Below are 23,439 nucleotides of genomic sequence, written 5' to 3'. Positions count from 1 at the left end.
TGGGCTTCAGAGCAGAACATCAACACGTAGAATTGACAGGCGTTCACACAGTAGCTTTTTAGTTGTTTTAATTTTCTGCTTCATGGTCTTTCAAGTCCTCCCACTGGAGTGACACGGGTAGGTCCCATATCTGCATCTTAAATTCATTCCATGGTGCTGCTGCTCCTGTCCTCTTAGGGCCCTTGTTTTGGTCTCTGGGGTGTTGCCTTTCTGTCAAGGGGGCTCCTCTCACTTTGCTTCTTTTTCTTTCGCCCACTGTTCTGGCGTCAGTGTTCTCTGCTCAAAGGCATGAATGTGTTTCAGTTCCTCTGATAAGAGTTCATTGACCAGCCTAGGGGAGGCAGGGTGGGGGAGAGGAGATAGGGAAAAGATGGAAATTAGCAGAAATTCAAGAACACTTGCCTGTATTATCTGCTTGTTTTTATAGGGGCCGAAATGGCATTCCAGGAACATGTCAGGGGAGGCCTTGGATCCAACGTCCCCTTGCTCGCCTGAGATGCCCCTGAATTGGACCCCTTTACTATGCCAGCCTGAAGATGACAAAAAAGTAAAAAGAGAGAGAGAGAGAAAGAAAAGAACCACCACTGGTTTAAAAAGCAAGAAAAGTTGCCTCCCCCATACCACCTGTCCTGGCTGCAGCAAGCTGGCAGGGACTGGGAGGCAGTGAATCTTCCACCACAGAACCTCCCACCCTGCAAATTTAGGATTGCTCTGCCCATTGGTATCCATTCATTATGTAACAAAAATAAATTGGTCTGTTTCAAAGTTGTAATTAACTTTTTTCATATGGCTATACTATGAAATCTGGTTTACATTGTTCTTTGGACTGTTGGTATGTTAAGTACAGTGCCTTCATTTTTTTCTTAACATTTAACATTCATCAAAGGGGGACGCCCGGAGGCGGAGGAGGCCCGTCGCGCCGGGAGCGAGCTGCCCGCTCCCAAGATGGCGGCCGGAGCCGGGAAGGTGAAGCAGGACATGCCGCCGCCGGGCGGGTACGGGCCCATTGACTACAAGAGGAACTTGCCCCGCCGGGGGCTCTCGGGCTATAGCCTGTTCGCCATTGGAATTGGGACCCTCGTCTATGGCTATTATTCCCTTGTGACATGGAACCGAGAGAGGCGGCGCCTGAACATCGAGGACCTGGAGATGCGAGTGGCCATCTTTCCCCTTCTTATGGCTGAGGATGACCGCAGGATGCTACGCATCTTGCGTCAAAATCTCGACGAGGAGGCCAAGATCATGAAGGACATCCCCGGCTGGCAGGTCGGTGAGTCTCTGTTCCACACCACACGCTGGGTGCCCCCCACGCTCGACGAGCTCTTTTACCTGCACCCGCAGAGCGTGCTCGACAACGCTAAATTTGGTTGCCAGTTTTACGTGTGAGCAGCAGCAGGGTTTGTGTGAACCGCCCAGAGAGCTTCGGCTATTGGGCGGTATAGAAATGAAATGAATGAATGAATTTAAACAACGTAAGGGGATTCTGTGCTACCGACCCATCATGTCTTAAAATACTTGCACGTATTCCAATAAAAATAATTTCCAAGTAAAACTTTGACTTCTTTGACTATATTTAAGATGCATATACAGCACCTGAAATTAACATGACATACTTGAGTTTTGTATATCCCTGATTTTGGGAGTCTGAGGCTGCAATTCTATACCTATTTCCCTGAGAGTACATCCCATTGAACTCAATGGGGCTTACTTCCAAGTAGACATTTATACGATTGCACTGTTATATTCTTTAGTTCCAGCCCCTGAAAGGAAGGGAGAGTTAGTCCTGTCTCACCCACTACCTACTAAATTACCTCTCCACTTACCGGTGCCGCTGTAGCAGTGCTTTCCCCTGGAAACGTGGGGAAACTATCAGGACTTTGAAGCTTGTGGCACAGCGTCCAGGAGTTGTGTCTTCCACCTCCTTGTGTGGGTAGACATGGTGTGAGGAAAAAGTTTAATATACATTATTTAGAAGAAGATCCAATGCAGTCCATCCCTTCACCAGCAAATTTGTTTGAAGATAAAATACTGGCATGAAACTGCTAAATAGCTCAACAGGCAAAAGGAGAACCTGCATGCAACTCACATGTTGGGAAATGGAGGAAAGCAACAACCAAATTACCAGGGAAATGAAGAAAGCAACAAACTTGGAAAGGGAATAGTACTGAGCATATGGAAAGATAGGGTACAGCCAAGAGACTGCTGGTAAATACCCTAAAAGGGGTCAGAGGATCCAGGAAGCTTGAGAAGGGAGCGTTGGATTACTTAGGTTGCAATGCTATGCATGTTTAGACAGAGAAAAGTCCTACAACACCCAGCATTCCCCAGCCAACATGGCTGGCTGGAGCAATGTTGGGAGTTATAGGACTTTTCTCTGTCTAAACAGGCATAGGATTGCATCTTTAGAATAATAGGAAATAAAATAAGCACGGAATAAGAATAAGATCAAGAGAGAGAATAATAAGATCAAGAGAGAGAACACCATCTCAAAAGGGACACAAAGCCTAGAAAGAAACAGGCGATTTATTTATTTATTTAGTTTATTAATCGCCCATCTGACTGGTCACCCAGCCACTCTGGGCGATGTACAACCCACCATAAAACAATTTAAAACAATAAAATTTTACCATAATTTTTTTTTTAAATACCCTAACCCACCCCAAATGCCTGCCTGAACAACCATGTTTTTAATGCACGACGGAAGCTCATTAAAGAGGGGGCATGACGGAGTTCCCTAGGGAGGGAGTTCCACAGAGTGGGAGCCACCACAGAGAAGGCCCTCTCCCTCGTCCCCACCAGTCTAGCTGTCCTGGCTGATGGGACAGAGAGAAGGCCATCTGAGGCTGATCTTGTTAAGCGGCCTGTCTGGTGTTGCTGGAGGCGCTCCTTAAGATAGGCTGGGCCGGAACCATATAGGGTTTTAAAGGTCAAAACCAACACCTTGAATTTGTCCCGGAAAACAACTGGTAACCAGTGCAACTCCTTCAGCACTGGAGTGATGTGATCTCGCCGGCGGCTGCCTTTAATCAGGCGAGCCGCCGCGTTCTGTACCAGCTGCAGCTTCCGAACCGTCTTCAAGGGTAACCCCACATAGAGCGCATTACAGTAGTCTAAACGAGAGGAGACCAGGGCATGTACTACCGATGGGAGCAGATGGTCGGGAAGGAAGGGGCGCAGCCGCCGTATCAGATGGAGTTGATACAGCGCTGTCCGGCTCACAGCTGACACCTGAGCCTCCATGGACAGCTGGGAGTCCAAATTGACCCCCAGGCTGCGGACCTGGTCTTTCAAGGGTAGCCGTACCCCATTCAACACCAGGTCAACATCCCCCAGCCTCCTCTTGTCTCCCACCAAAAGTACCTTGGTCTTGTCAGGGTTCAGCTTCAGCTTATTCCTCCCCATCCAGCCACTCACAGTCTCCAGACATTTGGACAGGGATTCTACGGCCAACCTTGGTGAAGATTTGAACGAGAGGTAGAGCTGCGTGTCATCCGCATATTGATGACACTGCACCCCAAACCTCCTGATGATAGCCCCCAGTGGCTTCACATAGATGTTAAATAGCATCGGGGAGAGGATGGAACCCTGTGGCACCCCACAAGTAAGTGGCCACGGGTCCGAAACCTCCTCTCCCAGTGCTACCCTCTGGTACCTGCCGGAGAGGAAGGACCGGAACCACAGCAATATAGTGTCTCCAATGCCCAACCCCTCCAGGCGGTCCAGGAGGATACCGTGGTCAATGGTATCAAAAGCCGCTGAGAGGTCGAGGAGAACAAGGAAGGAGCATTCACCCCTATCCAGAGCCCTCCTCATATCATCCACCAAGGCGACCAAGGCCGTTTCTGTCCCATGCCCAGGCCTGAAGCCCGACTGAAATGGGTCTAGATAATCAGTTTCTTCCAAGTGTGCCTTCAACTGCACCGCCACCACCCGCTCAATCACCTTGCCCAAAAATGGCAGATTTGAGACTGGGCGAAAGTTGTTCAGAACTTGAGGATCCAAGGAGGGCTTCTTTAAGAGTGGTCTTATCACTGCCTCCTTGAGGGCTGATGGCATCACTCCCTCCTCAAGGGAGGCGTTCACCACTGCCTTGATCCCCTCACCCAGTCTCTCTCACCCAGTCTCTGCAGCCCATAATGAGCCAAGATGGGCAAAGATCAAGTAAGCAGGTGGTCAGCCTTACAGATGAAAGCACCTTGTCCACTTCATCAGGAGGAAGAAGCTGGAACCGATCCCACAAAACCGGTTTGCCACAGGCCGCCTCTTGCTCACTAACTGTATCCACAGTGTGCAGAGTAACACACCTAATCTGATCAATTTTATCTGCAAAGTGCCTTGCCAAAGCCTCACAGGAGGCCTTAGAATGCTCCAGTGGTTCCGGAGCCACAGGACCGACCAGGCTCCGGACCACTTGGAACAGCCTCCTGGGACAGCACTCTGCAGACGCGATGGAGGCAGCATAATATTCCTTTTTTGCTGCCTTCACCGCCACGTGATAGGCTGAAGATACAGCTCTAGCCCGTGTCTGATTGTCTTTGGAGCGAGACTTCCGCCACCGGCGCTCTAGCCGTCTCATCTCCTGTTTCAGAGCTCGTAACCGTGGATTGAACCATGGTGCAGTCCGAGCCCTGTTCAGGGGGAGAGGGCGTTTCGGAGCCACCCGATCTAATGCCCCAGTGATTGCGGCATTCCAGCCACCCACCAGGGTCTCGACCGAGTGGCCGTTGGCATGCCCCAGAGAATCCCCAAACGCGTTCAGGAATCCATTTGGATCCATAAGACGCCTGGGGCGGACCATTTTAATGGGTCCTCCACCCCTGCGGAGGGGTTGTGGAACCGAGAAGTCCAACATCACCAGATAGTGATCTGACCATGACAAGGGGGTGGTGGATATACCCCCGACTTCCAGATCACTCCCCGCTTCTCCAGAAACAAACACAAGGTCTAGTGCATGACCGGCTACATGGGTGGGCCCAGTTAGAATATGGTGCAGCTCCCAGGAGGCCATGGTCTCCATGAAGTCCCGAGGTGCTCCTGTGAGGATGGCCTCCGAATGTACGTTAAAAGCTACATCCTGACTCCACTGAACTCAATGAAGCTTCCTTCCAGGTAAGTGAGTATAGGGCTGCAGCCTAAAGGGACCTCTGAAACAAAATTAGTAAGCCAAATGGATAATTGCAAACCAAGGCGCTGTGTGCAGTGCCCAGGACATACAAAAGAAAGACCCAATTCCCTTCCATTCTACCACAGAACACCCTTGGCTGCCCAGTGCTGCAATCCTAAACACATTTATTAGAGAGCAAATTCCCCTGAACGCAGTGTTAAACACTTCTGAGTAAACATGCATATATGCTGATAGTGTTTCCAGAGGGTCCTGGAACATCAGTGATCATCACTCTGATGTGACCTAGTTTTATAGGGTGTGGTTTCTCATCCTTTTACTGGTATTCACATGTTGGGATTCTAATGCTTTAATTATATGTTGCTCCTAACAATCACTTGTTGCACTATATGAAATCTATTCAGGAAGACATTTATAATGGGCATACCAGGGATGGGGGGAACCCATAAAAAGCATGACACCCTGAGAGTTATGAATTGCAGCTTAATGGTGTGAGGCTGCAACCCTATGTAGCCCTTCCTGGGAGTATGAACATAGAGGCACTTCCAAGTAAACATGTAAAAGCTTGCACTGTGAGAGGAGAGTCCAGCAGCCACACAGAGGAAGAAGAGTGGGTTTTGCGGTAGCAAAAGATATTTTAAATACTATTATGCCATCTCTCAAAACAAAACATGCTCCCAAAGTAGCATACAATAATAAGCAACAATAATATAACAAATACCTAAAATACTTAAACTAGGAAACGTAAAGACTAAGGATGCAATGCTACATCCACTTACATGGGAGTAAATCCCACAGAACTCAATAGGACTTATTTCTGAGTAGATTGGGCTTTAAAAAAAAAAATAGAAGAGCAGCATAAAACACATCAGTGCAGAAGATCAACACAGAGTCAAGAATATCACAACTTTTAAAGAAAGAGTTTTAAAACAAGAGCAGCATTAAATTAAAACCAGCGCTTGCTTATTTATTTATTTATTTATTTATCGAGAGGGCGGGGGGACAGGTCAGTGGGGAACTACCCCTCTTACCACATGCTCGGCCTCCAGCCCCTGAAGCAGCCGCTCCCGCAAAGCCTCCGCACTGAAAGCTCGAGACGACTCCATCCTCACCAGAAAACCACCCACAATGAAAGAGAAGAGCCGCCGCAGCCACTTCCGCCTTTGGTGTACGTCAGTTCCGCTCCCGGTTAGTCCTCCATCTTCATTGACCAATCAGAACTATCGCAAGTTGAGGCTACGTCACTTCCGTGTGGCTTTTGTCACCACAGAGAAAAAATGAAGAGTCATATACCACTGCAGTCCCCCATGGGGATTGAGTTAATTTTCTACTGTAACGTCGAAAGGAAAGCTTCTTCGAACCTAAGATACATCAAGGATACAGCGACTCCGCTCTGCCCCTGTCATAGACGAAGGGCGCGATCCTATGCATGCTCAGACAGAAAAAAGTCCTACAACTCCCAGCATGCCCCGGCATGTTTTTTACATCTTTTCCGATTACACCTCTTCTCACTTTTTTCAAATAAGTCTACGCTCCGTGCCTGCTCTCATGACGTCACCCCTTCCGCTCGTGGGTGGCGCCCATGCGAGCGGGGGATTTCTTCGTGCCCGCCCCTTGAATGCGAACGAGGCTGAACTCGAGATAACGGTTAGCGGGAGGGGGAGCGTTGCTAGGCAACGGCTGACCGGCGGCCGTCCTCAGGAGGGAGGGCTGGACGCGTCCAAGGGGGGATGGGAGTAGCAGTGCATGGCGGGAACTGGGAGTAGGCTCGGGCAGAGGGAACGACGGGAAGGGGGGATCGTGGCTGGAAAGCGCAGAGCTTGATGCGGAATGTCGGAGATCTGAAGGGGGCACAAAACCAGGCGCGCCTTTGTGGAAAAAGATAATCGAGGGGGGTCAAATGTGCTGAGGTCAAATGTGGCACTAGGTTTGTATCCAGGTCCTCACCCCGCTCCTCTTGGCAGGGATCTCTGTGTTGCATGACAGGCAGAAGTTCAACATGTGCTGTGCTTCCTACAATGGGAATTGAACTGTGTTGACAGGCAGGAATTCAGCAGGTCTAATTCTAACCACCATGGAGATGCAGTGATGTGGAGTTCATGCCTTGCGCACAGCCCTTTAAAAATGCAGGAGCTGCACCAGGATCAAGTAGCAGGGATTGGCAACTTGTGCCCGACCAGAGGTTTTGGACTACAACTCCCATTGGCTATAGCCAGAAGAGCCAATGGTGAGGGGTGATGTGAGTTGTAGACCAAAATATCTGGAGGGTTGCACATTGCCTGCCCAACTGTATCCATCATCCATAGCAGGATGGAAAATGAGGAGGTGCTGGACAGGCAGGTGTTGGACAGGCAGAAGTAGCAATGGGAAACGGTGGCGCTACTGCAAGAGAGCTGGATTTGTATTCTGACACCTGCTTTCTCCTTACCTGTAGAATTCTTGGACCTGCTCAACCACTGGCGGCGGCCATGGTGGTGGAAGTGTGCAGCTTTTTTGGAGTCTATCTTCTCTACTGCACCAACCCCCGCTATCAGGGCCGTGTCTACGTTGGCTTCACCGTCAATCCTGAACGACGCATAGATCAGCACAATGCTGGGAAACGCCGTGGTGGGGCTTGGAAGACAAGTGGCCGGGGGCCTTGGTAACGCAGGAGAACATAGAAAGCTGCTTTATTCTCAGCCAGGCTACTGGTCACCAAAGTCATTATTGTCAACACTGACTGGCAGTGGCGCTCTAGGATTTTAGACAGGTCCTTGCCAGACCATCTGGAGATGCCGGGGATTGAACATGGGATCTTCTGCAAGGAGAACATGTGCTCTACCACTGAGCTACAGCCCTTCCAAAATTCCCTTTTCTGGCTGGGCCTTCGTTCTCGTATGCCCATTTCTGAGGCCAACCATGCTGAGGGGGCACCAGTGCATGCTGGGAACTGGGCATTCTCAGCCTTCCAGGCTGGGAAAGTGAGCTCCCCTTCCTCTCTCCTTGCAGGGAAATGGTGTTGACTGTCCATGGCTTCCCCTCTGACGTGGCTGCTCTGCGGGTAAGGCGCTTCTCAATCTCTGCTCACAGCTGCCTTTTCCCCTTAGCAGTGGAGTCTTCCCACCCCTCAGGCAATCCCTTTTGATTCCCCCCGCCCCTTTCTCTTGTTCATTCCCGCAGTTTGAGTGGGCTTGGCAGCACCCGCACTCCTCCCGCCGTCTCACCCATGTTACCCGTCGCACCTCCCGGGAGCGGCAGTTTGACTTCCACCTGCGTGTCTTAGCCCACATGCTCCGAGCTGCTCCGTGGTGCCGCCTGCCCCTCACCATCCGCTGGCTCAAGCAGGAATATTGCAGAGACTTCCCCACAGGCCTGGAGCCTCCTCTACACATGCCAGTGGCCTTTGGGCAGGTTCGAGCAGTCAAAGAAGGCAAAGGGGTGAAGCCAGTACCCACAGAGGGATGGGTGGCAACTCCACAATGCTGTAGTATCTGTCTGAAAAAGTTCCAGGTACGTGTGGGACATCAGGATCCTACATCAAGAGAGTGGCTTAGAGCAGGGGTGGGCAGAAGGTAGATCAGGAACTACTGGTAGATCTTGATGGTATAACAACAGCAACAACAAAAAGGCTCCGCCCGCCCTAAATTAGGCTGCTGTAATGAAAAAAGCTGGATGTGGGGGGAGTTCTAGTAAAAAAAAAACCCAAATGCAGATGCATCAGGTCTGACATGTGCTCACCCTGGCTTAGAGGGTTGAGAAGGGCTAGAAATCTGGGTTCCATGATGGTCAGGTGGTTTGAGTACTGAGGTTCCTGGGACGAGCGTTTTATTTTATTCAAAGCATCTGTCTGGCCTCTGAAATGCTCTTTGGCAGCAACTGGATTTGGATTTGGGGGAATAGGGACTTGGAAGTCAAGGCACAGGGGTCATCCAAAAGGGGAGTTGGGTTTATTGGTCCAAAACATGGTATGAGTTTTTTCTCTGTTCTTTTGGGGGCAGGGTGGTGGTGGTCACAGAGGGGTTAGCTGGAAGGAATTGAGGGCTGTATTCTGAAATCTTTCTCTTCAGGATGAGGATGACGACACCCCTCTGCACTGCTTCCACCCTGGCTGCACCATGGCTGCTCATATCATTTGCCTGTCTCAGGTTTTCCTAGAGAAGGAACCACATCAGTTCCTGCCTATAGAAGGGAAATGCCCAAGGTAAGCAACTTCTCCTGTGCATAGCATTGTGTACAGAATTTAAAGATTAGCACTGATTTCCCTCCTTCACTGCCCCCCCATGACCTCACTGATCTGGTTCGCAGGTCACGACAGCTCACCATGGCTTAATTTACCCATGGAGGCCATTGCATCACACCGGGCATCTACAGGTGCCATTTGGCCTGTCCTGTCATGTGAACACAGACAGCAGGGGTTGTTTGAGGCTTAGACAACCCTCATATAACCCATGGCATGTTTCAGGGTGGTTTGAGGGTTGTCTCAAACAACCCATGCTATCTGGATTTCCATGACACAAGCCGGGCGCCAAGCTGGGTCCCTGCAGCACAACACAGCAGCCCCAATGGATAAACTAAGTCACGATGTGATGTGTGAACTAGCCCACTGATTTCTGCTTTATTTCTTTTCCTCAGCTGCAAGAATCTTGTGCTTTGGGGAGATCTAATTCGTCACCATAAAGGCTGTTATGATGACCTAGAGGCTGACCCCACGTCCTCCCAGGTAAAGATCTCTCGCGATTATTCCTAAACTTGTCTGCTTTGTGCTGGAAGCTCAGTTTGCTGAATTGTTTTCCAGCAGGGGATGTACACCATGTTGAAACATAACCCTCTCCCTGCTCTTGTTAAGCCTTTTCTCTTTGCACATCTCTGGACCAGCTTTCTTCTGTCTTGGTCACCAACAATATTTCTTGCCTGTGCTAGTTAAGCGTTGGCCCCCTTTATTTGGCCACATCACTTCCTGTATAAGCCCCATCACTTCCACTGAGGTCTTCATCCCATGTAAATTACCTGTCCTTTCTTTTCTGCTGCAGGAACATTGGGCTAATGAATTGCAACAGTGAAAGAAGACCCTGCACCCTTTAGAAAAAGTGACCACAATTGACCTTTCCCCTTTGGGAAAGTGGAAGAATACCCAGGAATCCCAGTACTCAGTGTGGTCCAGCTCCTTTTTTGACCAGAGGGCTGGGCCCCTTCAATCAAGAGTCCCTTCTTGTTCTTCTCCCAGCTGGGCCTGGGATCTTTAAACTCCCAGCCCCAGGATCATGTGACAAATGACTGGATTTTCTGAAGTGGAATGATTAAATAAAGGATCAAGAATCAGGCAGGATGTCTGTGAAATGGGAAGGAGTGGGGGACAGGTCTCCCAGACTTTTGGAGAAGAGCACAGAATCCAGATTGGCTAGATTTGAAGAAGCTTCCTCCCGCCAGCATACCTGAATTTCCTGGTTAGGATGTAGATGTTCTAGTTCATCAGGACAGCTGTGGTGATTGCACTGCTGAATAGCTTCAGCACAGTCAATTGAAGACTGATGAATAAGGAAAGGAGTTCCATGAATCTAAAGCTGGGGTAGGCAACCTGATGCCGTTCAGATGTTTTTGACTGCAACTCCCAGAATCCCTGACCACTGGCCATGCTGACTGGGGCTTATGGGAGTTTTAGTCCAGAATATCTGGGAAGATCCAGGTTACCTACACCTGACCTAAAGTGTGTATGTAAACATGATTACTACTATTACTACTGTTTTATATGGTGTGTTGAGTGTTTATATGGAACAAAGAAAAGACTTGTTTCCTGACCACAGTACTGAAAGAGACTGAAAAATGCTGAAGGCTATCTTAGCATGTGTTTTTTTAAAAAAAATCCGGACTCTGCTCAAGGAAGCTGATTTTCTCCTCTTAAATAAACTATGCGCTTTATAAAAAAAATCTGTACACTTCTAGAACAGGACTAGGAGAGGCTTGAAAAGCAAGAGGTATCCAGTCAACAAGTCACTGTTGACAGTTTTTATTACAACAAATGACTTGATTTATGAATGTCTGATAATTTATGTATTCTCCAGTCAAAGTTTGTCATAAGTGGCTTTTGGACAATGTTTTGGAAAAGAGGGAAATAAATTATTACATAAACGGTGTCGAATTGATTTTCTATTTTAAAAGGGTTACGTTAAAATGAAAACACTTAACAGTTGTCAGTTACACCTTACATAACTCAAACAAGGGAATGATTCAGCCTCTCCTCAGCAACAGCATGAAAGACTGGTATGTTTCCTGTTTCCTTCTCCAACTTCAGTTACCAAATTTTCAACTAGCCACTGTACCTCTGTCTTTCACAGCAGCTTGATGTGCAGAGATTGGCAGGTGCTAATGTTTTCCCCATGCTGTGAAACCTGTTGATTTCTGCAAATTGAGCTGCTGTGAAAGGCACAGGAGCACACCATGCAAGTGTTTCTTCTGGTCAGTTGGCCATTTTATCTCCAGCTGAAGAGCCGGAGTTTATTTTAACCTGGGCCAGGCTAGACTACACCTCATTTTCCTGGGCTCCGTCACCTGGGTGTTCAATTGCAGACAAAGTCCATACAGTGCCCCCAAGTGTGGACAGCACTGTTCCTCTGCTGCTGGGGTGTATTTTGCCCTTTAAATGCATCACGTTTGTCTCCTTGATGAGAATAGTCAGCTTCAGGCATGGATGCAGCAATGTGATGAAAGCGTAATTCCAGCTCAGCAAGGCTGGCTTAGATCAAAAATAGTAACTGGATCAAAATTAGTCCTTCAAGGAGCGTCTGGTAGTTTGCACTCAAGTGTCCTTGTTGAAATGCTAACTTCTGCTCCAGCAAGTGGTCTGATAATCCGAAAACCCAAAGAATTCTGGAATTGGACCTCATCATCACCATTCTGGATTGGGCAAAGTTGGATGACGTCCCTCTGTCTCGGAAGCTCCCTCAGTCTTGTTGCCTTTTGCCTGAAAATAGAAGTGGGCACAGATCTTCTTCCCTGGCCTGGCCAGAGTGGGCGCCCCTGAAAGCTGCTTGTCCTCTGATGTGTTTTCAGTCATTGGATCCAAGATGCACACAGGTGACGAATACTCTTGAAGCCATTCCTCTGCAACAGCATAGCCTCAGCTCCGAGCCTTGCAATGCAAACATGCGGCAATCCCCTTTGCCTCCAGATAGAGGAGTTAAAAGGCTTCCCTGCTCCCAAATCTGTCGCATGGACCGGAAGCGGTGGCTGTTTCATCAAGACCTTCCTTGGCTGCAACCAATGCAGAGGGTACATTATTAGAAGGAACCGACAAGTCGAGACTTGCTTCTCTGTCAATTTGGGCCATCATTTTGGGCTGAAACTCAACGCAGAGCCCTCGCCTGTTAGGCGAGGACTAATTAACATGTTCAGGAAAAGGTGGCACAGTCCTCCTGGGATTGCACCACTTGAGAAGGCAAACGGGTTGTTTGCTTGACAGTCGTTCCCCTGTGTTGGAAGCCTATCTGGTATGCAAGGGGCCGACAGCTGCAACCCTATCCTCACTTATCTGGGAGTGTGCCCCCCTGAAGTCAGTGTGGCTGACTTCTGAGTAGACATGTATAGGCTTGCACTGTGAGAAATATATATATTAAAATGCAGTTTTTGTGTGTGGGGGGTTAAAAAAACATTGCAGATTAATGCAGAAACAGGATGAAACAGTTATGGGTGAGTATGTGTGAAAATGACATAGACTGAATATAGATGGATTTACCCACCTCTACTTTCCTTCACCCCGAGCCACGATTTCATAGAATAACATTCGCTCATTTAGCCCAGTCTAGTCTGACCAACAGAAACTCTGCAAGGGCTCAGGCAGAGATCTTTCTTCCGATCTCTTGCTACCCATTCCTTTTTAACTGGAGATAGGTTAATCTGGGTCCTTCTGCATGCAAAACACGTGTTCTACCAGAGCTATGGTCTCTTCTAATTATGTCAGGGAGAAAGCTAAGCCAGCTGTTTTCACACTGGGTTGGGGAACACTGCCCATTCATGTGTCATCTCTGGGCAGGTGTTTGCTACCTGGAAAGCAATCCAGGGCCCATTTGGTCTGGTCTGGGAAACCCTCCCAGAGAAAACTGAATGTACCCTTTCTAGGCCACCCTCTTCCAGCTCGCACTTCCCTTCCACCCACACCCGTTCATCTCGCAGCCTCGCCACAGGCCCACGAGACAGAAACAGAGCGGCTCCTACCACGAATGGCGTCTTTGGTGGTTCACGACGTGCGAGCGCCGTGTGAACCTCTTCCCACAGTAGGCGCACTGATGGGGCTTCTCCCCTGAGTGAATGAGGAGGTGTTTCGTGAGGGTCGTGTTCCGGTTGAAGCTGTTCCCACATTCCGGGCACTGGTATGGCTTCTCGCCTGTGTGGATCCTTTCGTGCCTGATGAGGTCCCACCTCTTGCGAAATCTTTTCCCACACTCCTTGCACAGGTGACGCTTGGCTTCTGGGTCGGTCAGGATGGCTCCAAGCCCTCTGTCCTTGATCACCCTCACCGACAGGCAGCCCCCCCTCTGTGGCCTCCCCAAGCCTTGCTCACTCACATGTGACCTCCTAGGGTCACCCTTTGGGAAAACGACTTCTCCCAGTTCCCCTTGAGATCTCCTGCCTTGTTCTTCGGAGTCTCCCTGGCATGCATCCTTGATCCCAGCTTGGCTTGCAAAGTTGCATTCTGCTGGGGGAGAGAGAGAGAGAAGGCATGTGTGGGGAGGAACCATCACTCAGCTGCAGAACACCTGCTTTGCATCCCAAGTTCAATCCCTGGCAACCGCAGTTTCATTTATTTAATTAAGGGCACAATCCTATGCATGTTTAGACCCAAAAAAGTTCTACAACTCCCAGCATGCCCCAGCCAGCATGCTGGCTGGGGAATGCTGGGAGCTGTAGGACTTTTTCCATGCATAGGATTGTGCCATAAATTGTCTTAAAGTTTTTAATTGTAAGTCGCCTTGGGCTCATTTCTAAGTCGAAAGGTGATTCAGAAATATTTTTATAAATAAATACATTTTTGCTCTGTGCAAGTTCCTAAAGTTATTGATTTTGAATACTGGCTACCTGAAGAGCTCAATACCTTCACCAGCATTGAGAAACTGCACGACTGATCACAATTGTTATTCTACTCATATATAGCTTGTTGAGGTTAACTTATAACTTGGTGGAAACAGGTTCAGTGACCTGTCAAATCAGCCATTGATCAGTTTGGACATTCAATGAATTCTGCAGATTTCCATATCTGGCAGGAATCAAATCAACCACAGTTTTTCATGTGGATGTTTTTGTGACTACAGATCATGATTATTTTCCCCAATCCTGGGTGTTGGGCGCTTTTATACTACATACATTTGGCACTTCAAGCCTTGTGTCTCGCTTAAATACTTAATTTCACTACTGTCTGCAGAGGGTTTTTTTACTTTTAGTTATTTATGAGACATAACTTTTTGTTATGCATTCTGTTATAGAGCCATATGAATGTGGAATTTGGTAGTGGGCACATAATTCAGCTTCCTGAGGATCTCAGCTTTAAGTGTGCGTGTGTGTGTGTAAGGGCAAGTTTCTAGCCCTTACGATAATTTCAAAATGGTATTGATGGTGTTTAGGAAAATCGCATATTTAAGCTGCTCCACATTCCATACTGGGGTGTCAAACTCAAATGGCCTGTAGGATCAACAGATGCCCATCGTCTCCATCCCTAAGTTTATACCATATATGTACATTCTATCTGAATTCAACACCAAACCATCAATTTGACCTCCATTAAATACTAGAGTTTCAAAAATTAGAAATCTTTCCTACAGCTCTGGCACGATATCTGATGTTAAAGCACAGGTTTCCACTCACCTATATCAAATATATTGTCCAACTGCTCCAACTGCTAATTTGGAGAATGGGGAGGAGAAGAGGCTGAATTTGTATCAGAGATTGGTAGGCGGCAGTATTGCAACCGAAACTCTCCCCACGAACTGAGTTCGATCCCAGTGGAAGCCGGATCTCGGGTAGCCAGCTCAGGTTGACTCAGCCTTCCATCCTTCCGAGGTCGGCAAAATGAGTACCCAGCTTGCTGCGGGAAAGGTGGTCACGACTGGGGAAGGCAATGGTAAACCACCCCGCTATAGTCTGCCATGAAAACGCCAGCGCAAGCGGTGTCCCTCTAGGGGTCAGCAATGACCCAGTGCTTGCACAGGAGGAACCTTTCCTTTTTTTCCCCCTGACTACATAACATAGGGACCAAGATTGGCTGTTGTCCAGCAGGTCATTATCTGTATCAGAGCATGACCAGGCTATGCCAATACGTGACCTGAATCAGCTCGCATAGCTCACATCTTGGCATAGCCTGGTCATGCTCTGATACCTGCTGCACAACAGCCGATCTTGGTCACCACGTTATAAAGGAGGGGATCTCTCTGCAGTTATGCTGGAGCTCCAAGACCCTACTAATGGCATCTGCTTCCAGGGCCTCAAGGTTGTTAAACAGTTTGTGTGGTGGGATGCCACAGACTGTATTTGGGATCTCAAGAGATCAACCCTTATCTTTTATCATATTTCTATGGATTTTCCACCTTCAATCTTCCTTCTTGCTCACCATTAGCATTCAGACAGCTGATTTCTCCAGGGAAGCTCCAGGGAAGCTTTTTGCAGCTTCTTTACCGGGGGAGGGGGGGGGGGAGATGACTTATAGGACAGGCGTGATTATGCATTTTGCTGAATCCATGTGCCCTGTGGCCAGCCCTAATCTGTTGAGTTTTTTTATGTTAAAAGGTTACTTCTGAGCAAGGGGAAATAACAGCCAGGTGAATCCATCCTAAATCCTAGCTATGGGAGAACAGTTGTACTCTTTCCAGTGCCAAATGAAGACCTTTTTATTTTCCCAGGCATTTTTAGCATTCCAGTTTTTTAGCTCTGCTGTCTTAAATCTGCTATTGCATTTTAAATATCTGCACTGCTGCTAGGTTTTACTCTGGTTTTATTTTTATTCTGTAGTTTTAATCTATTTTATATTGTACTTTCTGTTGTATTTTTGCAGTCTTAATTTTGTGAAGCACCCAGAAAGCTTCAGCTATTGGGCAGTATAAAAATGAAATCAATAAATAATGCCACGGACCTAATCCTGCAAACAGCAATAACCATCAACCCTTCTGAGGCACTTCTTGTTACAGTTACCTTGCAATGAGCTGATATCCTCATTGTCAGCTTGCTTGGCCTCCCTGTGTGGATGTCTCTGTGCTGTGTCTGACAGAGCCTGATCTACAATGGGGGAGTTTACAATCACCATCTCAATCGGCACTGTTATCTGAAACAACAACAACAAATGGAAGGCCATGGTCAAATTAGCTGAACCGGGATGGGACAAATGTTATAACTAAGTGCAAGATGCTTTCACTTGCTTTCCTGCTGGAAGCAAGTGGCAGGGCTTTGGAGATTTGGATTGCATAGGAACTAATGCTGGGTGCAAAGTCTGGCATCCAAAGAAGGGCAGCTTTCATGTCCTTAAAAAGTCAAGTTTCTAGCCCTCACAGGTACACAGTTAAGCTTAAATTGTATGGGTAATGCTTAAAAAAATCTTACACCAGAGAGAGAGAGAGAGAGAGAGCTGGAAAAGGTGTAGAAAAGGGCAACCAAAATGATCATGGGGCTGAAGCAACTCCCCTATGAGGAAAGGTTACAACATTTGGGGCTTTTTAGCTTAGAAAAAAGGTGAGTAAGGGGGAACATGGTAAAGATGTATAAAATTATGCATGATGTAGAGAAAGTGGATAGGGAGATGTTTTTCTCCCTAAGAACATAAGAAAAGCCATACTGGATCAGACCAAGGGTCCATCTAGTTCACACCATGGCCCACCAGCTGCCCACAGGAAACCCACAAGCAGGATGCAAAAGGACCCTCCCACCCATGTTCCCCAGCAACTAGTGTACACAGGCATACTGCCTCTGATACTGGAGCTGACATATAGCCATCAGAACTAGTAGCCATGGATAGCCTTCTCCTCCAGGAATTTGTCTAACCACTTTTAAAGCAAATTGGTGGCCATCACTACATCTTGTAGTGATGAAGTCCTTCCTTTTATCTGTCCTGAATCTCCCATCAATCAGCTTCATGGGATGACCCCAGGTTCTAGTATTATGAGAGAGGGAGAAAAAGTCTCCCTATCCACTTTCTCCACACCACACATAATTTTGTACACCTCTATCATGTCTCCCCTCACCCTCCTTTTTTCCAAGGTAACAATTTCAGTTCTTGTGAACTTCCCTCATAGGGAAGTTGCTCCAGCCCCTTGATCATTTTAGTTGCACTTTTTTTGCAACTAAAGCCCCTTGATCATTTAAGGGAGCAATCCTATGGCTGCTAGTCAGAGGCTAGATGGCCATAGAATATGTCAGTTTCTGGGAACCAACCTTGGAGTCCGCACTCTGAGGTTGGTTCCCTGACAACCGACCTTCCCCCCCGCCCCACACTGCCTTGCAGGCAGCTCGGAATGGCCCCACCCTCTGCACACAGAAGAGGAGCGGTGAAAATAGGGCGTTGCAGGGGGCGTTCCGGGGAGGGGAAGGCAGAAATGCTGGTATGACACATCCTATGTGTTGCCTGGCAGCCACTTCCCCCACTCCGCCTTCCTGCAGCTAGACAGCCAAAATCGGCTGTCTAGCTGCAAATGCAGGGCGGCTGAAATGCGGAGGGGATGATCCTCTCCACACTTCTCCTGCCCTGCATTGGATAGGCGGTTGCCTCCGAGTTCGGAGGTGGCCGCCTATCCCAACAGGATTGCTCCCTAAATTGCTCCTTCCCTCTCTCATAATCCTAGAACCTGGGATCATCCAATTAAGATGAATGATGGGAGAAAAAAGGAAGGACTTCCTCACACAGCATATAAACTATGGAATTCGCTACTAAAAGATGTGGTGATGGCAATCAACATGGATAGCTTTAGAAGGGGCTTAGACACCTTTAGGAGGAAAGGAGAACGGGATGGCAGAGGATGAGATGGCTAGATAGCATCACCGATGCAATGGAGATGAACTTGAGCACACTCTGGGAGGGAGCGGAGCACAGGAAGACCTGGCGTGGTGTGGTCCATGGGGTCACGAAGAGTCGGACATGACTTCACAACAACAAGGCTAGTAGGGGCTACTAGTCATGATGGGTATATATTACTTCCATTATCAGAGGCACTAGGCCCTTGAATACCAGTTGCTGGGGAATACGAGTGGGAGGCTGTTATCCCATTCATGTCCTGCTTGTGAACTTCCCATAGGCATCTTTTTGGCCACTGCAGGGAACAGAATGCTGGACTGGGGAGGCCTTTGGTCTGTTACAGCATGGCATTTCTTATGTTCAGTTGACAGACACAGCTGCAGGATTTCCAGTGGTCAAGTGATGAGGTTCCCCATACAAATGTTGGCATTGACCAAACAGCTGGCTTCACCACAATCTACGACGTGTGAGTAAGTACATGACACCAGCCAGGAAGCGGAGTGCAGATTATATGCAAGTCGCAAGGAGTTTTCTCAACTGGAGCACACATTTTCAGTTATGGGTGGTAGCGTAACAAATTTGCAGGGAAGGAAATCAGAAAAAAATGAATTGCAGCCACTGTGCTTTCTACCTGCAGCAATGGGTGATGAAGTCACGGCAGCCTGCGTGGACAGTTTGTCGACTGGCTCTTCTCACGATTCCTTGGCAACGCCTGCCCACTTTCAGAGGAAACCACGGCCCACTTCGCACGTGGCAACAGGGCACACATGACTGTGGGCAAGGCTTGACCTTCCAAGTGAATAGAGACGCACCAGTACACATTGCTATGCTGGTTTGTTCAATGTGTCCCAGCTGTATTGGCCACAATAAGTGGGGCTATTGTCCATTTTTAATTTGTAATCAGTCTGTTGCCCGTTGCAGGTGTGTGAACATATGCTGTTTTAAGAGAGGGCTAGGTAAGTTTTTCAATATCTATTGAAACAAGTTTAATATATATCAGGGTTGCACAACCCACAGCCTGCACGCGGCCCCCGGATACCCATCATGTAGCCCCCATGCCCCTGCTGCTGCTGCATCTGCCACCGCCCTCCACAATCAGGGTCTCTGCTTCTGCATTGGTCATGGCAGTGTGGAAGCAGCAATGCCCATCAGCGTCACTTGGAAGAGACGGTTCAAGCCTCCTCCTCACAGCGACCCTGAAGCAGCAATGCTCATCGGTTCCTGGGAGGGGGCTTAATCCCGCTCTCAGCAACCCTGAAGCAGGATCACTGGGATGGGGGCGAGGTTAAAGCCTCATTGCCCTATGTGTGTACATGACAGACAGAGAGAGAAAATGCGTATACATCTGTATGGGCGTGAGCGGCTGCATGCATATGTGGCCCTTGGGCCCTCCACCAACAACTGGATGCAAGAGGCCAAAGAGGTTATGCACCCCATATATATATATATATATTTTTTTTTTATATATATATATATATATATATATATATATATATAAAAAAACCATGTCTTTCAGGACAGCCCTGATAAACTCAAGAAAGCTTGCAACACTGCTGATCTGGTGTGTATTGTTTGCAGAGCTCCTTGACAGCCTATGAAAGCAGGAAAGCCCATTCGATACACACCGAAGCAGCACCACCATTCCCGCTCTTGGACTCTTCCCTAGGCAGAACTCAAGATCCTGCTTTCAAATCCAAGATGGCCCCCTGCCCCAGCCCCAGGAAAGATCAGGACTGAAAAAAGTTCCTCACCTGTTGTGCCCATCTCTCAGTCTCCTGCTGCTCCTGCAAGAACTCCTCAGCCAGCGCCACCGCCCGGTCGCAGGTCTCGGGTCCACGTTCCCTAATCCAATCTTGCATTTCCTGCGGCAGGATAACAAGGAACTGTTCCAAGATGAGCAGGTCCACAATCTGCTCCTTGGTGTGTCTCTCGGGCCTTAACCAGCGATGACAGAACTCCTGTAGTTGCCGGCATGTCCCACGTGGCCCCTCGGCATCCTGGTAACAGAAATGCCGAAAGCCTTGGCGGTGTGCCTCTGTGGCGATGTAGTCGTCCAGCCTCAAAATGGCCACCTTCACCTTCCCATAGTCACTCTTGTCCTTTGCGTCCAGGCTGAAATAGGCCTGCTGGGCCTGTCCACTGAGAACAGGCACGAGCCGAGTCACCCACTCTTCTCGAGGCCACTGAGAGGCATCGGCCACACGCTCAAAAGTGGCCAGGTAGGCCTCAGTGTTGCCTCCTTGAGCCAGAGGAGGCAACTGTAGATTGTCCCACCCTGGGGTGCTCATGGGAGTTGGCACCACCTCTAACACCCGCTGCCACTGGTAATCCCAGCTCCTCAGTGGTGCCTCTACAAGCTCCTGCTTCACCCTCGGCGCAGATGCCTCTCTCACCGACGCCTCCGTGTTCTCAGATTGGATTATGCAAGGGAATTTTCCACCTCCTTCTGTCGTGCTGCTGTTCACTTGGCACTGACCTTCCATTTTCACTCGAACCTGTGACGGGAGTCCCAGGTCCACCATTTCTCTTGGAGGAGCAGCCATTTTGTTTGCGTCTTGCTGTGTGGCCATGTTGTTTTTCAAGGGACTGTCACACAGCCTTAGCCTTCTCTCAGCTTCAGTCTCTCCCACTGAAGAGAAACACTCAGGTTCCTGACTCTGGCCTGTGGTTAAAGTAATCTGTGGTGAGGGAGCAGAGGCATAGTTCTGTCAGAAAAATGGAGCACTGGTAGTTTTCCTAGATCAATGGACGTTGCATAGGGTTGCTTATCTTAAGGCAGATGGCTGGAAATGCTGAGAGTTGCAGGACCTCTTCCTGTCTAAACATGCATAGGATTGCACCCTAAATGAGATGGCAGCCAGATGGAAACATGCCTACGCATGTAAATGCTTAACAACTAGAATGTTTAAATCAGGCTAGGTCTGCACACAAAACAAAATGGGATGGGAATGAGGAGCAGAATGGACCAAACCTCTACAGACTATAGGTGGGATATATTTTTTTTCAATGGTTCCTCACGTAAACTCACTGCAAACAGAGATCCAGCACACCAGAGAAAGAAGTACTGGTTATCTATTTTCAGGGAGATTTAATATAGAGGACTATTTAAAAATATCCTCCCCCTGCAGTTTGAAGTCTATTCTACTGCCTCATTCTGCTGCATGTATATTATCATTATTATTATTACTCTTATCTATATAGCATCACCCATGCACAGGGTGCTTTATGAAGGACAAGAGGACAGTTCCCTGACCCAAACCAGGGAGCCAGTGTAGTGTAGTGGTGAAAGTGATGGACTGGGTGCCGGGAGAGCCGGGTTCTAGTCCCCACTTGGCCATGGAAGCTCACTGGGTGACTTTGGGCCAGTCACAGACTCTCAGCCCAACCCACCTCACTGGGTTGTTGTTGTGAGGATAAAACGGAGAGGAGGAGGATAATGTAAGCCGCCTTGGGTTCCTTGCAAGAGGAAAAAAGGCGGGATATAAATGCAATACATAAAAATAAAAATAAAAACGGCTTACAATGTAAAAATAGGAGGGACACAATGGAGGAAGGAGAGAAATGCCGACAGGAGTAAAAAGGGAAATAATATGCTATCATTTCAATTATACATAATTCGTCTTAGTTACAGTAGGATTCTGGGACTGGGGGTTGTATCAAAGGCAGGTTTTGGGGAGGGATTTGAAGGAAGACAGTGGCAGCACAGAGACATTCTGGAATGCAGTTCCTGGCATAAGAGGCAGTAAGGGAGAAAAGGTGGAAGCGTTTGAGAGAGCAGGAGTCCTTGAGGGAGAACAAAAGCAATGGCATGGGCCAAGCAAAGGTCACATTAATTATTATTATATTATTATCAACAATAATAATGCACCTACACTTTAATATGGGCTGTCAAAGCCCCCGCCCAGTTGATAATTTAATAAACACGATACAAAAGGGTAAAGGAAAACAAGCCAATTGAGGTATCAATTCTTCCTAAAGTTATAGAAATGATCTAACGACCAGTTAGAATCAGTTCTGGGAGGGAAGGGAGGAAGCAAACTGCAGCTAGCCCCTGCTACGCCGATGGAGTGGGCCTGGCTGTATCGCCTCTCTCTTTGATGCAGCCAGGTAGGATGACTACCGATGGGGACAGTCCTGGGAGGGGAGGAGTCAAATAGTAAGGTACCCCCAGCTGAGCCAATGGAAAGGGCCATCTCACCTTTCGCTCTAACGCAGCCAGGCCTGCGATCTACCCATGCAGTAGAATGCAGCGGAAGAATGGACCGTACCACTTCAGCCTGAGGACTGGGGAGGGGGCAATCGCGTGTTGCAATGCTCCCCCTAGGTAGGAAACTCTTTGCAAGTAGAAGATTAGCCCAACGGGGAGAGGGGGCTTGGCTAGAACCCTTTTCCTGATCAGCTTTTTCTTTATTTCTTCTAACCTGCGAGGGTGTTTGTATTTTGTTTTGAAACAGGGAGATCATTAAAAATGGCATCCTCTAAGAATAGTGCAGTCCTCTCGACCGCGTCAGGATCCCACCATCTCGCTCTACTGCAGGTATGGGAGTCCAGCCTAAATCTATGCAGGAGTGGTGACTAATACTCCAACTTCCCCCAGCCTGACGCCCTCCAGATGGGTTGGGACTACCACTCCCAGCATCCCCAGCTGGGATGCTGGGAGTTGTAGTCCCAACCCATCTGGAGGGCGTCAGGCTGGGGAGGGCGGCTTCCATAAACAGGAAGAAAGCGCGTCCATTTGGTAGTGCAAGCCGGAGACCAACTAGAAGTGGACACCCCCGCTCCCACCCCCCAAAAGGGTTGCCCACCCTTGAGTCAAGGAGGCCAACCTAAAACTCTGGAGCGTGGACCACGTGGCCCTGGGAAGGGGGAGCCCGGACTTCTTCCAGCCCTTCCTTCCTCTTTCCCACCAACCCCTTTCCAACCCGCCAACTTCATGTGGAACTCACCCCTTTGCCAAGGGCAGCCCCCCTGCTTTGCTGGCCTGGGGGAATCAAATCACTCGGTTTCTTTCCCGCTTTAGGCGGAACGGAAAAGCGTGCAGGAGCATTTTCTATCCCTCCCTAACCTTGGATATTTCAGAGCCTCTCTAGGATCGTGGCTGGAGTTTTGATTTCTTAACCCCTTTGAAGCACTTCAGTATACTGATAACTTTCAACAAAGGAGTTAGTGTTTTTCCGTGGAGCAAAAACGACACAATGGGTAAAATCCAACATAAGTCCTACTTAGAGTAGACCCATTGAAATGAATAGGATTTAAGTTAGTCATGACTAACGTTAAATCCCATTCATTTGAATGGGTCTACTCTAAATAGGACTTATGTTGGATTTAACCCAATGAAACCTTTAGCAAGGGAGGG

The 23,439-nt window shown here is 48.4% G+C and overlaps 3 protein-coding genes and 1 pseudogene across 10 annotated transcripts; 2 read left to right on the top strand and 2 right to left on the bottom strand.

Moving 5' to 3' along the window:
* Positions 1-51: 51 nt before the first annotated feature.
* BOLA2B (bolA family member 2B) lies at positions 52-6,253 on the bottom strand. The gene is made up of 3 exons (XM_084805755.1): positions 6,154-6,253; positions 1,824-1,921; positions 52-331 (listed from the first exon to the last, which is right to left on the bottom strand). Exons 1-3 carry the CDS (start codon positions 6,226-6,228, stop codon positions 229-231), a joined length of 276 nt encoding a protein of 91 aa, XP_084661881.1. The 5' UTR covers positions 6,229-6,253; the 3' UTR covers positions 52-228.
* Positions 458-1,542, top strand: LOC146342158 (NADH dehydrogenase [ubiquinone] 1 alpha subcomplex subunit 13 pseudogene; annotated as a pseudogene). 3 transcript variants are annotated; one of them, XR_014783915.1, is made up of 2 exons: positions 458-547; positions 887-1,542. The product of XR_014783915.1 is annotated as an NADH dehydrogenase [ubiquinone] 1 alpha subcomplex subunit 13 pseudogene, transcript variant X2 (transcript). The 3 variants fall into 3 exon arrangements; XR_014783914.1 differs by lacking the exon at positions 458-547 and adding an exon at positions 646-721 and having other exon boundaries at positions 878-1,542; XR_014783916.1 differs by lacking the exon at positions 458-547 and adding an exon at positions 703-721.
* A 480-nt stretch (positions 6,254-6,733) lies between the features above and the next one.
* Positions 6,734-11,235, top strand: SLX1A (structure-specific endonuclease subunit SLX1A). Of its 3 annotated transcripts, none has more exons than XM_084805745.1 (7): positions 6,734-6,769; positions 7,557-7,763; positions 8,111-8,162; positions 8,282-8,611; positions 9,169-9,302; positions 9,734-9,821; positions 10,132-11,235. In XM_084805745.1, the coding sequence occupies exons 2-7, from the start codon at positions 7,591-7,593 to the stop codon at positions 10,159-10,161; spliced, it is 807 nt and encodes a 268-aa protein (XP_084661871.1). In that variant the 5' UTR covers positions 6,734-6,769; positions 7,557-7,590; the 3' UTR covers positions 10,162-11,235. The 3 variants fall into 3 exon arrangements, with proteins under 3 accessions (XP_084661871.1, XP_084661870.1, XP_084661869.1); XM_084805744.1 differs by having other exon boundaries at positions 6,734-7,049; XM_084805743.1 differs by lacking the exon at positions 6,734-6,769 and having other exon boundaries at positions 7,405-7,763.
* On the bottom strand, positions 11,067-23,171 carry LOC146342155 (zinc finger and SCAN domain-containing protein 21-like). 3 transcript variants are annotated; one of them, XM_084805742.1, is made up of 5 exons: positions 23,030-23,171; positions 19,835-20,761; positions 16,274-16,403; positions 13,310-13,787; positions 11,067-12,349 (listed from the first exon to the last, which is right to left on the bottom strand). In XM_084805742.1, the coding sequence occupies exons 2-5, from the start codon at positions 20,651-20,653 to the stop codon at positions 12,334-12,336; spliced, it is 1,443 nt and encodes a 480-aa protein (XP_084661868.1). In that variant the 5' UTR covers positions 20,654-20,761; positions 23,030-23,171; the 3' UTR covers positions 11,067-12,333. The 3 variants fall into 3 exon arrangements, with proteins under 3 accessions (XP_084661868.1, XP_084661866.1, XP_084661867.1); XM_084805740.1 differs by lacking the exon at positions 23,030-23,171 and adding an exon at positions 22,282-22,328; XM_084805741.1 differs by having other exon boundaries at positions 11,068-12,349; positions 13,310-13,790.
* Between the last annotated feature and the right edge of the window lie 268 nt (positions 23,172-23,439).

Source organism: Heloderma suspectum, chromosome 6 (assembly GCF_057233095.1).
Source record: "Heloderma suspectum isolate Gila_16-S chromosome 6, 16-S_ref, whole genome shotgun sequence".
Lineage (NCBI taxonomy): Eukaryota > Metazoa > Chordata > Lepidosauria > Squamata > Helodermatidae > Heloderma > Heloderma suspectum.
Note: the sequence above shows the minus strand (reverse complement) of the source record. Positions and strands in the feature narration are given on the sequence as shown.

Bases quoted from the DNA above. Each gene is read 5' to 3' on its own strand.
- BOLA2B (XM_084805755.1), bottom strand. From the start codon at position 6,228: ATGGAGTCGTCTCGAGCTTTCAGTGCGGAGGCTTTGCGGGAGCGGCTG. The intron at 1,922-6,153 runs GTAAGAGGGGTA...TACCCACACAAG, and splicing joins GGCTGGAGGCCGAGCATGTG to GAGGTGGAAGACACAACTCC. The intron at 332-1,823 runs GTAAGTGGAGAG...TGCCTCCCCTAG, and splicing joins GCACTGCTACAGCGGCACCG to GCTGGTCAATGAACTCTTAT.
- SLX1A (XM_084805743.1), top strand. From the start codon at position 7,486: ATGGGAAACGGTGGCGCTACTGCAAGAGAGCTGGATTTGTATTCTGAC. The intron at 8,612-9,168 runs GTACGTGTGGGA...CTTTCTCTTCAG, and splicing joins TCTGTCTGAAAAAGTTCCAG to GATGAGGATGACGACACCCC. The intron at 9,822-10,131 runs GTAAAGATCTCT...TTTCTGCTGCAG, and splicing joins CTGACCCCACGTCCTCCCAG to GAACATTGGGCTAATGAATT.
- LOC146342155 (XM_084805741.1), bottom strand. From the start codon at position 20,653: ATGGCCACACAGCAAGACGCAAACAAAATGGCTGCTCCTCCAAGAGAA. The intron at 16,404-19,834 runs GTGAGGAACTTT...TTGTTGTTTCAG, and splicing joins CTGAGAGATGGGCACAACAG to ATAACAGTGCCGATTGAGAT. The intron at 13,791-16,273 runs GTAACTGTAACA...TCTCTCCCCCAG, and splicing joins GGATATCAGCTCATTGCAAG to CAGAATGCAACTTTGCAAGC.